General features: G+C 33.0%; 2 protein-coding genes across 5 annotated transcripts in view; one reads left to right on the top strand and one right to left on the bottom strand.

The window, feature by feature from the left end:
* LOC129257447 (MAGUK p55 subfamily member 7-like) overlaps positions 1-4,840 on the top strand; it is a 42,040-nt gene extending 37,200 nt beyond the window's left edge. For all 3 annotated transcript variants that reach the window (XM_054895770.2, XM_054895778.2, XM_054895785.2), the window contains one exon: positions 264-4,840. In XM_054895770.2, coding sequence (XP_054751745.1) covers positions 264-440 — 177 coding nt within the window. In that variant the 3' untranslated portion in view covers positions 441-4,840. The remainder of the gene's footprint in view (positions 1-263) is intronic.
* Positions 4,841-6,269: 1,429 nt separating this feature from the next.
* The window catches only part of LOC129257468 (WW domain-containing adapter protein with coiled-coil-like), a 28,609-nt gene continuing 20,859 nt past the window's right edge, over positions 6,270-14,019 (bottom strand). The window contains exons 10-12 of one of the 2 annotated variants that reach the window (XM_054895804.2): positions 13,306-13,522; positions 12,793-12,920; positions 6,270-11,660 (exon numbers count right to left, since the gene is read on the bottom strand). In XM_054895804.2, coding sequence (XP_054751779.2) covers positions 11,591-11,660; positions 12,793-12,920; positions 13,306-13,522 — 415 coding nt within the window. In that variant the 3' untranslated portion in view covers positions 6,270-11,590. The remainder of the gene's footprint in view (positions 11,661-12,792; positions 12,921-13,305; positions 13,523-14,019) is intronic. The other variant, XM_064096071.1, reaches the window with a different exon arrangement.

Raw genomic sequence — 14,019 nt, forward strand, 5'->3', positions numbered from 1 at the left:
ATAAAGAGTCACCATCCACATAAAAGCTACATATCTATCAAAGCTGATTTTACTTACCATCCAATAGCTATGATTACTATTGAAAAGTCTCACATAAGGCTTTTTAAAGTTATTGAATTGTGAATGATATATTTTTCTTTCCTTAAAAAAAATCAAAGTAGGTTTTTGTTACTTGAATATATTATTAATTTTCAGGGCCTTAATTGAGTTACTAATGATTTTTTATTGAATGATGAATGTATCGTTTTGATTGATTATTCCAGGATGAAGACCTTGTGAATATGGTGCAGGTCGGTAAGCGAGTGGAAGCAATGTACCAGCATTATTTTGATTACACCATCACCAACGACAACCTTCAACGCACCTTCATGGAACTGAAATCGGTCATCACCCGAGTACAGACGCAGGAGCAGTGGGTCCCTAGCAAGTGGTTGAGATAGACTCGATAATCCTCAGACCATCAGATGGTCTTGTTTTCACACGGTCACAGTGGACTGCATTTCAATTATAATTGCACAGATTGTAAGCAGAGACAAGCGCTTCGGTATTACTTGCCCGGACTACATACATGAGGCCACTGGACCATGTACTTCATACCAGTGACTTTGACAGAAGCCTGGCAAAGTGACCTTGTGGATGGCCTAGGTTTGTTCCCAGATAAAGAAGACTAATGCATTTATATGATTATGCTTGCACCAATCTAACAGACAGATTTAACAGAACTGAAGGACCAAGTCTTTGTTCCAAGAATATCCCAAAGACCAGTCATATCAACTTGTATTCAAGAAGCATGAAGACAAGTGTATGCTTTTTCTTATTCTGTTTTGGGAAATTAAAGTATTTCTGTAGTGTGCTCTGTTTGTATATTCATATTCGGTTCATATGCCCTAAATAGGACCAATTAGATTGTAATATGATGAATTGTCATCTGAAACTTATCCTTTGTTTTAAGACCTATTTGTCACCATTTTCAATGAGTTCTATTCTAAGCAGTAGCAGCAGAATTCTTAGTTGGTATACATGTCATCTCATGAATGGCATTGAAATATTGCTATTACAATTTTTGTTTTAATCTGAAAGATAATTCAGATCTACAGCAATGTTTCAAAAGTGTTGTCCGTCATCATATGTTGTCTTTGCTGCATGCAGGATTTCAGATCGGCTTTCACACCAATCTTCCTTTGTTTTGTATGAAGATGAGAAGAAGGGGAGGAGTAACAGGGAAAAGGAAAAAGCGAATTCTAGAAAGACACATAAAAAGCAGTTCAGACTTATATTCAATGTGCTTAGAGAAATGTACTTAAGTTGTATTGGAAGTTAAAAAGATGTTTAAATCTCTAAACTAGAACTTGTTTCTAAAAAATATCCTTTAAAGCTCTTAGAAACAACCCTGATCTATTAAGCGATGTATTTGTTATGTGGAATAAGGATTTTTTTTTCAATCTATTGAATATTTACTGCTGAGTTTGCAATAGATCATAACTTTGTATCAATAGTTCTTGCCTTCAAATTGTACTTTGTATTTATTTGTCATCATCCCCTCTCGGCATACCAAGATCCCATTCAATGATCAGATTCAAATAGTTAAAATATTAAGTGTTCATTGCAAATCTAAATGATCTTCAAGTAACAAATTTATATGTTCCTTCACCAAATGGGACAGGTTCTGAAATAAAAAACCAAACAAGTGTATAAGACTGCTAGCAATATCTCATTTGTTAATTCATTTTACATGCAGTGATCTTAGATTTCCAAGAAAGTACTGTACCTCATTTAAAAAAAAAAGAAGAAAGGAACATCTGACATAAAAATTGTAAAAATCGTATTCCTGGTAATCTGGAAGATTGTCCCAACATAGCATCAAGCATTGCATATTTACAGGAAAGAGAAATCTATAGTAACATGTTTTATATAATTTTTTTCCCCTTTCCTCTCTTTTGCCCTTCAAAATACACACACTTAAGAATGTACATTGTGATCTTAGCTGTATTTGTGTATGTATTGGTAAAACTACTTCATTATTAGATATTAAATACTTGATGTGATTATTTTGGTGCTTTGCTTTGAATTTTGTTGTTTTTCATGAATTGTAGATGGAAATGAAGGTGATTATTTGCACCAGCCTCAAAAGTTAGTGATGATATATGTTGATGTGCAGTGATGAATTGGAAATAAAATAGGGGCCATTTTATATCTACGTCAATCTAGTGGCTAATAATACTATTCAGGCGAAATTCAAGGAAGTAACAAAGATACCAAATAATCACTGATAAGATTGATGTTAAGAGTTTTTTTCTTTGATGTAAATTGATATTAATTTATGCATGAAGTGATATTACATATAAATCACTACTAATCTAAGCTTACTGTTTTATTTATAAAAAGAAATTTTAATGAGATCCTCTTCAACAGTATTTTAAGATATATGGGTTTAAATATTTAATTCTGATATATTGCATATTTTGTCAATCTTCTGAGGTTTTTCAACCTATTTACATTTCTTATTTCTAGAAATTTTCTATTACACTTTTGCAATCATATATCATTAGCTAATTTATTATTGTTTGAGTAAGCTTTGAGATAGTGAAAGGGGATTTATTCTGTATTCCTAGAAAAGACATGCAAATTGCATTGAATTTGTACACAACATGTACACTTTTATTCTGTACTAAACTGTACTTACATAATGCTATGTAATAGACCATGCACCAAGTGGGGGTACACGAGTGGTTTAAGAGTCAAGATTTTTATTTTATTTGAGGAAGGTTAAGTTAGATAGGATAAAACCTGGGAGTATTATCTTCATTATATTTATTATTATGTAATTTTGGCAATTTATGTACTTACCAGTAGCCTACTCATATGTTGAACTCAACACAATCAACACTTGTTGTTGCATGTTCAATACAAAGGGGAAAAAACTGATGAGTGAGCTAATGAATGAAAGTGAAACATGGATAACGTGCCTTGAATAATAATAGACTGCCTAGAAGAATAACAATATTAGAATATATTCATTTGAAGAGCTACAGATAATGTGAACTCATTTAATGTAGATGCTGATACTGCAGCATTGCCAAGTTAACTTGTCCAAACAAGACACCACATGAAATTCAACTGAGAAATGGTGTATTCATGGATGAATATTGGATACTGTATGTATCTGATTATAATGTTTTATAGTTTTTCAGATGTATTATTTATTTTTTTATTGGTAATATATGTTTATTTGGGGGTAATACAAGATTGAAAAATTGTGTCTCTATTAGTAGTTGAGGATGAATGAAGATGATTTTGTTTTCCAGATAAGTGTACAAATATCATATTCTCATTTATGATATACATGTAATACATTGGCTTACACTAGTGTTGTAATTATTTTCTCTCTAGTATTTTCATGTTTTACTAAATGGTAGCATTTTGCTTATTCAAGTATACCTTTGGAATGAATTGTATCACTACCGTAAGTCAAAATTCACTTCAGATATTGATCAGAGATCAGTATACAAGCATTGTATTCTCATACAGGACACATTACAATGAATCACTGTATTTAATTGATATTAGTTATACTTGCTAATGGGTAGTTTATACACAGTATTTATTGAATTGATGTGTAATTCTAAATTATCTTTGCAATAATATAGAGTATATTTCTTTCCATTCTTTTCTCCTCAATTTTATTGATCTTCGCTTAATTTCGCTATGATATTTTTCTCTCCATTATATTTAAATTCTGCCTCGCTTTGCTTTTTTCTGTCAAGTCTTTTTTCTTTCTTTATATCTTTATTCTTATCTGTTTAATATATTAGCTCTATTTCCCTTTCTACTTTAAAATCCTATATATTTTTTTCTGTGTGTTTATCTCTCTCTGTCTCATGTCTATATTCCCTTCCTCCAATATTTTTTTCAATCTTTTCACCCTTCTCTTCAATTTTCCACTAACTTTCAGATACATGTATATTTGGCTGTCTCTACTTAATTATCCAATGACAGTATTTGTATTCAGGCACTTAGATATTCCAATTTTTAACCATTTGATATAGGTAATGTACACACAACTCAGTATTTGGCTTCTTGTGTTTTTTTTCTTCTGATCTTTATCCTCTTCGTGTTTTTTACTGCTCTGTACTTTATTCAAATGTTTCACATTTTTACAATTTCAAGTTTTGAACAAAATGTATGCATAGAAGCTTATTAAGTGTTTAAATTACATTTTGAATTAACAATCCATGATTATGCTTTCAAACTAATTATGTATTCTCAAGTTTTGGTATTTTTGTAATATCAGTAAGTGACTTTAAATGCCTGATAACATTCTAATCATTTGTATAGGCCTCTAAATAGTGATGCATTTTGCAAAATATTCTGCCTATCAACAACTTAAACTACGAGTGTGTTTGTTGTATTGTAATTTGTTTACTTTTCCATAAAAGGTAGTCAGAATGGATTCATTGTCATCTCGCTTTATTATTATTAATTTATCAGGAATGTGAACCCACAATTAAAGCCATAACCACAGGTTTTCGCTGAATTCCTCATGGTGATCAATGGTGTGTGAGCTTGATAAAACTAATGCCATTCTTTAGTTTAAAATCAATATGTCATTTATGAAAAATCAATTTTATGAACGGTACATGTGCAGGAATTCTCAAAATATGTACACATCCCCACATAAAGACAAGGATGTATATAATAAAGATAAAACTAATTCATGTATATGATTATAAATCTAATCCCAGTTTGGGATTAAGAGTTTATACAAATTTATCCTATACAAGATTTGTTACTAACATTGTGATAATCATGTATTAAAGACTACAAGAAAATCATGCTTTAATATGGCATTGCAGTTTGACTGCTTATTCTGTGATATGATTTTACCATTTCTGGGGGGTGTTTCACAAATATTTAAGTATGACTTAAGTCGCACTTAAATACCGAGTTGCGTACGGTATGAAAGGCTCGACTGCTTTAGTCAGATCGTGTCATGAGGACGCGCACTACTTTTTACTGCGCATCTATCAATAAGATCGAGCATTGCATATCATGTAGGCGTTAGAATGTAAGTGCAACTTAAGTCATACTTAAATCTTTGTGAAATACCCCCTGGATGTTTAATGGTAGTTGTTCAGGGGGTGTTTCATGGAGCTATTTACATTCTAGTCACTATTAATATCATGTATAACTTATGAAGTGCCAAACTGTAAGCCTGTAGCTTTTAATGACACAAAACAGATTATGAATGTATTTCAAATTATAATACACAAATCAGTTGCTCTGAACATGTTTCCAAACATATATAGATATTATGTAGTATCAGCATACTTGCCATAACCACAGGTTCTTTCTATTTTAACTGGTATCCCTTCAACCAATTTGATATCTCTCACATCGCATGCTATACCAAAATGTCCAGGATATACAACCACAGAGCAGTATCACATTGCATTACATCACTCGCATAAAAAGCACACATTACATCAACATGTAACAACCTATCACAACACACTATATCATATTACATGGCATCCACAAATCATTATCACAACTTACTTCCTTCTCACACCCTAGTTAAGGCCAAGCAACCATACTGTCAGGTTGACTTGAATAAATGGAGTAAATTCAAACACTTCAACAAAATTTACAAAAGCTTTGCATGTTTTGTTGTGATATGTGTAGGCATGGGCAGTGTGTAAAAAGGAAATCTGACAGGTATTTCATAAAGCTGATTGAAAATTACACTTCTTTAGGCACATTGAAACATGTTCTTGGGTGCTACATCAGATTCTCTCATCAGCTAAAGTTGAAATCTGTTTGCAAGTATAAATGACTTAAGGCATGACTGGTTACCCTTTCTTGTGCTACATCACGAGGTAACTTACTTAGCACCTGAGAAAATGTTCCAGTCTTCTGTTAAGTCCTTCATAACTTTATGAACAGCTTCATGAAACACCCAACTGATCTCTGATTGAAGTTCTTGTTTTTACTGAGCATGAATTAATGTTTGTCAATGTTTGTTGAGAGTTATAGTGGTCATACTTTTGACGAGACACCAGGGAAAATTGGGATCATGTAATTTATGGATGTGCCACAAGTTGTGTATAATGTAATGGCTTCAGTCTTCCTAAGGATTTTCACACGCTTGATATTTTCAATGTAGTGTCTACATAATTTTCCTCTTTCAAATCAATACTATATTGAGATGGATTGGCCCTCAAGTATCAATAATAAAAAAGCGACCGAATTGGTAAAAACAATATAAACACATTGTGATTGCATTGCATACATTTTTTAATCTCTCACAATATGATCTTTATCGGAAGTGATAAAGAAACAATAACACTTGACAAAATAAACCTCCCCCTCTTCTGCCATTGTATGAATAGATAATTTAGGGGGCAGCGAATCATGGATGTAAAATACTATAGCCCCATTTTGACATTTTTTGTACACAGAGAAAAAAAGTCATAACATAATACCTAATATTCAAGAATTACATGATGGTAAACCACTCACTGCCATCAGTGCAGTATATAATGTGCTCTACACATGTAAAGACAATTTCATGACATAGGCCCTGTCACATACTGCTATCTATCAATCCCTTCTGCCTCCATTTCACAATTTTAATTAGATATTGTTAAACCACAAATTCAATTTTAACATGTTCAACGTTTAAACGGACAAAACCGTCTGTCAACTCCTAAATACATCTATTCATCAGATCAAGAATATAAAAAAGTCAAATATACTTAAATACTCGTTTTTCAGACAGAGTGTAGTACGTGACAGGGCTATTCATCTCTAGAAGCTAATCACATTAAATCATTCCTGCAGTTTCACTTAGAAATTGATTTCAAATATCTAACCAAAACAAAAAATGAAATGACCTTATCTCTGAAATATCTACCCCAAAAGAACGAAAATGTAAACATGTATACATGAAGAAAACAAAATGAGTACAAGACAAACTAAAATGTGTTGTGCCTGCATGAAAACAACTTACACAAGAACCAGCATAGTATTTGACATTTTCAAAACTGGTTTATTCAAAGAATATGAAACTCACAGAAATGGGAGAACTTTACTGAGAAGAATATGTTTTTCTTAATAGAGCTCTATGATTTATATTAGCTTATTGAAAACGGCAGAGCAGGAACAATGCACATTCTTAACACAATGTACTGTGCTAGTTTTTTAATACAGTCTGGAAAATGTATTCAAATGCTTCTTTCTACACTGCGTTGTAGTTATTAAAAAAAAAATCATTCACCAATGTTTGCTGTATTGTATATGTTGGAACAAAACTTGCACAAATAAAAAGGGTTCTAAAAAATAAAACAAATTGAAAGATATTGTCGAATTCCATCTTCCCTACCATTATAAATCTTATTCAAAGTATTTTTAAAAACCTAGTTTGGGAATGATTTCCCTGCACTAAGAAGTAGAATTACTGTTACTACTGATCTAAAAAGCTCTTCCAAAATCATGACAGGATGCGTCTCATACATGACATTTCTGAAAAACTGGAACCCCCCCTTACTTAAAGTTTATCCCCCCCCCAAAAAAAAAAACCCTCATTTTTCAGCATGCAGTAAATCCCAAGAAAGAATAAAACCGGATCTATTTTTTTTGGTAGAATGAAATAATCTTACCAAGTGTAAGTAATAATAATATTCAACTGCCTTTAAAATTCAACATCAATTAACATTCTTTTCTTCAAATAATTCAATAATCACAATAAAAAACCAGCTGAATCCAAAAAAGTAACACATTACACTTGCCTTTCTGTCTATAACTATGGCAACGGGAAAATGTCTCAAGAATTTGACTAGAATACTTTAGAATGTTTAACAGAAGGCCCACACAAGCAACTGCTCTTTAAAAGGCACCAAAACGTTTCCTCTATAATGCAGAAAAACAAAAGCATACACTCTTTATATGATAAGGACAAAACATTTTCATTTGAAGAAAAAAAAATCAATGACTGGATTTTATAACACCTTTGTCTAAAACAGCGAAAATCGATCAATATACTTTTCAAATTTGGGCCAAAAACTAATCCCCAGGGAAAATTGGCATTCTTGTTGTCAAATTTTATGTTTTGTATGCTTGACAGTTGGGAACTACTCTTGACACTATCATCAAGTGTGACAATAGTAATGTACATTAACAACACGGTCTCCAAGTGTCAACAATGACTTTCTGACTCAAGAGTTGGCTGTAGTAATATCAGGGATCAAGAGAATATCCTTAGAGAGATTGGGGTAGAACCTAACCCGAGATGTTTCATGTGACATACGATAATATTTCATCGCAATGGTGCACCACCCTTTTCTGTATCATCTTCAAGATGCTTCAGACAAAGGCACATCTTTTACTGTTCTGAAGTTAATGTCAGTCTTGTTTTGAAGCATTGTAAGGTGCCCCAAGTCTGAGCAGCCCCCCCCCCCCTTGTCTGTGCATACACACATCTACACCATTCTAATCAAAGACATGCAATGAATGCACACTTTCTTTTCCATACAGATACCCATTAGAAATCTGATCCCGAATCATGAAATCTGATCAATTTCACCATTTAATGCACAGACCTTACAATCAGTCATCCTCATAGAAAACCCTGAAGTGTGTGTAAAGTGAATATTAAAGTGCACAGACATGGGCACTATTGCTTTAGAAATAAAACAAGTGGAGTGCCTCTGGCTGTCTCACCTGCATCGCACGATTCAATATAGCAGCAGCGCTGACTTTGAAAACTACTATAACATAATTATTACAAAAAACACCATTCATACAATAATAAAATACTACGTTCATTGACAATAAATGACATTTGACCTTGATCATGCGACCTAAGACTTGTCAGTGATACTTGATTACCCCTATATCCACATTTTATAAACTATATCTTTAAAATTTGAAAGTTATGACAGCAATCTAATAATTACCTCCAAAATGGCTAAAGTTCCAAGGCCTTAGATAACTTTTGGTTTTGGTCATGTGACCTGAAACTCGCATGAGATTGAGATGTTCAGTGATACTTGATTACTCTTATGTCCAAGTTTTATGAAATAGATCCATACACTTTCAGAGTTATGAAGGTTATATAACAAATACCCCCAACATGGCCAAAGTCCATTGACCTTTGACCTAAGTCATGTGACCTGAAATTCACACAGGATGTTCAGTGATACTTGATTACTCTTATGTCCAGTTCTAAACTAAACCAATAAACTTACAGAGTTATGTTGTTAATTCAACAAATACTCCCACCATGGCCAAAGTTCATTGACTTTAAATGACCTTTGACCTTGGTCATGTGACCTGATATTCGCACAGGATGTTCAGTGATATTTGATTACTCTTATGTCCATGTTTCATGAATCAGATCCATAAACTTTCAAAGTTATGATGGTAATTCAACAGATACCCCCAACTTGGCCAAAGTTCCTTGACCCTAAATGACCTTTGACCTTGGTCATGTGACTTGAAACTCTGGCAGGATGTTCAGTAATACTTGATTAACCTTGTGTCCAAGTTTCATGAACTATGTCCATATACTTTTTAAGTTATGTCATTTCAAAAACTTAACCTTCGGTTAACCTTCGGTTAAGATTTTGATGTTGATTTCCCCAACATGGTCTAAGTTCATTGACCCCAATGACCTTTGACCTTGGTCATGTGACCTGAAACTCCGGCAGGATGTTCAGTAATATTTGATCAAGCTTATGTCCGAGTTTCATGAACTAGGTCCATATACTTTCTAAGTTATGATGTCATTTCAAAAACTTAACCTTCGGTTAAGATTTGGTGTTGACGCCGCCGCTGCCGTCAGAAAAGCGGCGCCATAGTCTCACTCTGCTATGCAGGTGAGACCAAAAAATGACTCGGCTTACTTTTCTTGTAGACTATGTGCATTATTCTAATTTTCATGCATTCGGCACAATTCAGAATTTAAACGAATAACATCATGAATTTTTATGGAATATGAGAGAAATTCTAGTTGATCTAATATCAAATAATATGCATCAGATATGGCCCTCGCCCCCCCCCCCCAAAAAAAAAATCATAATGCAACTTGTATAATTCTAAACACGAAGTACATGTACTAATAGGCTTTAAAGTGCACTGAAGCAGGCAAGACACAATCTTAATATCAACACCTATTACCATACTTAAAGTCCCCCATTGTCTTCCCAGGTATTTAATACATGTGCATGTGAATTCTAAAGAAAAGCTGTCTATGCCCTAGCATTAAGTAAGTGACAGGTCAATAACAAGGAATTGTTCCGAATCTGCATTCACTCTAATCTAGTTGCAGTTTGCATTTACAATGGGTTATCAAAATTTACACATACATGAAAGAAATTTAAAAAAAACACACATAAAATATGAAGGCAAAATAGTTCCATGAAACACAATTTGAAGTGGATTTATGATTCAGATTTAAATATATCTGTATCATTTTGAGTATCTAATGAATACATTGATAAACTGGTAATTATCCAATGCTTACAGGAAAGGACACTATACTCAGCCCCTGTTTCATAAAACAATTTATCATAAACACTTAGCATGACTGTTTTGTTATGAGAAACAAGACCCTTGTCTCTGGCTGGCAGAGGGGTGATGAGGTGAGGGCTCAAGTATCATTCAAACCCTTCTTGACGATGTGTCATCCATATAACCTAATTTAAATATGGAGCAACAAAGCTCAGCGACATTTTTCTCATCAGTAGTCAGATATAGTGGATAGTCATGTTAATAAATGCACGTTAAAGCCCTATGCTGCCAGTCTAAAAAGGCCCAAAGTGGACAATTTCATGACATCATAATGATTTCATCATGTCCTCCTGAGTCAGAATGATCTAGTCGGTGTACTTAGCTATTTGAAGAACTTTATTAAAAGTATACAGTTTGTCACCTTGTGTAAATGTCTTTTCCTCAGCAGTATTATTTCTGCACCTCATATTCCTTTAAATTTCTACACAAAATGGCACTGAGCTTTGCAGCACTGTGTTAAACAAGCCTTATAAACTGACTATTCCAATTCCATATACAAAATAACACAATATAGGACAAGTACTCTTACATGTCTAATCCTTCTTGAAAATTAAACTGCACTTTTTTCATCTGTGTTTCATGTTCAACAAAAAATAATATCAAAAGAAATTACACTGAAAAAAAAAATGTCACCTCATGGAATACACAAAATATGATAGTTGAACAAAAACAGATGGGAGAGGGGAAAGAATATAGGAAGAAGACAGAGGGAAGGAAAAAAGAAGCTGAGGGAAATAGAAAAGGGGTGGAAGAAACAGAAAGAAAGAAAGAAGAAAATGGAGAAAGAAAAGAGAAAGACATAAAGAATAATATAGAGAAAGAAAGATATATGAAGAAAGGAAACTGCAAAAAAAAGATAATCAATGTTGCTTTTGAAAAATGAGGGGAAAACATACCAAGGGACATCCAGCATACGTTTTGGCTATAAAGCTTAATATGCCACATATTTGAATATTCAGTGTAATGAAAATATAGTGTATACATTTTGTAAAACTGATTTAATTCTACTACCATCTTGCTGTTATGTCATGAAGGCATTCTCATTCTTCAGTTTCTCTAATTCTAGAACTTGTTTGCGAAGAAATAATACTCTGCAGAAAGAAAAAAAGAAAGAAAATAAAAGGGTTAAAAATCAGACCTAAATAGTGGGTTACAGATATGACAGAATCGGGAATTGGTTTTGAAGTAACTATCTGCCTTTTCTTTTCCTACTCCATCTTCTTTCCATTTTTCTTAAAATATTCAGCATATCTTCAAGAATGGAAAACTGTGATATAATTACAAACTATTCCATATTTTATATTATTGCAATTCAAACAAAGTTCCATTACTTTTCCAAAGTTGAAATGAGTTATTGAACATGAATAGATTCTATCATATTGTCTTACATGGTTATTTTTTCCTTGATAAAATATATGCTCTGAATATCGCTTTTCTTTAATTCTGAAACCAATCAATGATGAAATAAAGAAAATAAATGCTCATTTGAATTGAAATGAACTGAATTTGACAGTCTCAAAAATATCATAGTGACAATCTATCATACAATTGCTTGCCCCCTTCTTAACATGTTTGAAAACTTACTTTTCTCTGAAATCAAGTGACTTAAATAAATCATGAAGTAATGAAATAAGTTACAAAAATAAATTTATTTGAAAAGCCCCAATAAAAAGCTCAAAATAGATGGACACCCAAATGAAAAAATAATTCATTTTTGTGTAACAAGACGTCAATGAAAAGGGATTGGGCACATTTTGGTCAGTGTTTATACATATATTGACCAACTTCTGTGCAATAATAAATAAAATCAATCAAGTTGTACACAATCACACATGACTTGAATTTCTAGTTCAGTTTTACTCTAAATATAATTAATCAACAACTGTAGAAATACCTCTTCCAGTTGTAATATCAGGCCAAAAAAATAAAATAATCATCTTTCATTTTGAGGGCTACTTTTTACAACCTACTGCCTAATTCTGCAACATTGGATCTTTAACATTGCAATGAATTGGGATTTTCCAGGGCTCTTTTGAGCATGGGGGGGGGGGGGGGGAGTTGTCCAAAGCCCCTGTGTAACTTTTCCCTAGTAATTATTATCATTATTTTAATTGCTCCAAAAATTTCTGTTATAAAATACACCATATTCATTTAGAGAGAGATCACTTCTTTGTGACTTAGGTGTACAAGAATTCAGAAATAAGTGAAACAGACTTTTCTCACCTTTCTTCTTGTAGGTTGGCCTGAATTTCTGATACTCTCACTAACGAACGAGCAAACTTGAGATCTACTGATAGCTGTGTTGTGCTTTCAGCTCCAAGTACATGGATTTCATCACTTGCTTTGGCAGCCTGGTTAATGTAAGAAAGCACATTAAAACAATGAACTAGGATAAATATGACCCTCAGCAAAAGACAAGGAAAGAAAAATCATGTTTTAGAGCAAAGAACCAACCAAAACAGAAGAATTGGGGTAGAAACCAAAATTTGATACTTGGTTGCTGTACCTAGAAACACTATGGTCACATGGCAATTGATGCAGAATGGGCAAAATCTCTGAAACCTTTAGACCTCAGTGATCATGAGAGCTTTAATTCATTTATGATGCAATGCATTTGCCCAATACTTCAATCAAAATCATAATAGAGTACAATAAGTCAGTGAAGTGCCTATCATGCTGTGGGTACATTCTGTAATGAAAAACAAACTCAAGATGTTTGGTAGAAGAATAGGTTACCTGTTTCTCTCCAAATTCAGATGCCCATCCTGTGATATGTTTAGTCAATTCTTCAGTGACATAGGAAGTGAGGGAAGTAGATAGCTGCATTTGGGTTGGAATATTTTCTGCAGCACTGGATTCTGAGGGGACCTTTTTGTTGGAGGAGTCAATGTTGTCAGAGCTCTTCTCAGGAACAGATGACTTCTTATCCAACTCCTCGCCATTGGTTTCTCTACTAGAGATTAAAAAAAACAAAAAAACAATACCGTATATCAAGTAACTTCAATAAAGTAGTTCACCATGATTGAAATGATCAGTAAACAAAATTGCTATATCAAATGGAATTCTTTGTTTATATAAGTTAAATGGTGTATTATATTGTAATTGAAAATTATAAAAGCCCAGTAATTAATATACATTACAACTTCCAAGTTTCACCAAGGTGTCAAATTAAAGTTCTTAAAAAAATCAATTCAATAACCATTTATGCATCACTTTCAACAATCTACATGTAGCAAGCCACTTCCAATGCTTACACATAGAAATTTTGCAAACATTGTTGAACATCTAAATGAGATAACTACACGCCAAAGGTAAAAAAATAATTTTATGTCTTTCTCTCTATTCCCAAATTTTGTATTTGGTATTTGATTAGAAAAATCACAATGAGAATTCATACTTGTATAATAAGGGAAATTGTGACTAATTTTTCCAAGAAGAGTGGTGGTCATT

This window comes from Lytechinus pictus, chromosome 1, assembly GCF_037042905.1.
Source record: "Lytechinus pictus isolate F3 Inbred chromosome 1, Lp3.0, whole genome shotgun sequence".
Taxonomy (NCBI): Eukaryota; Metazoa; Echinodermata; class Echinoidea; order Temnopleuroida; family Toxopneustidae; genus Lytechinus; species Lytechinus pictus.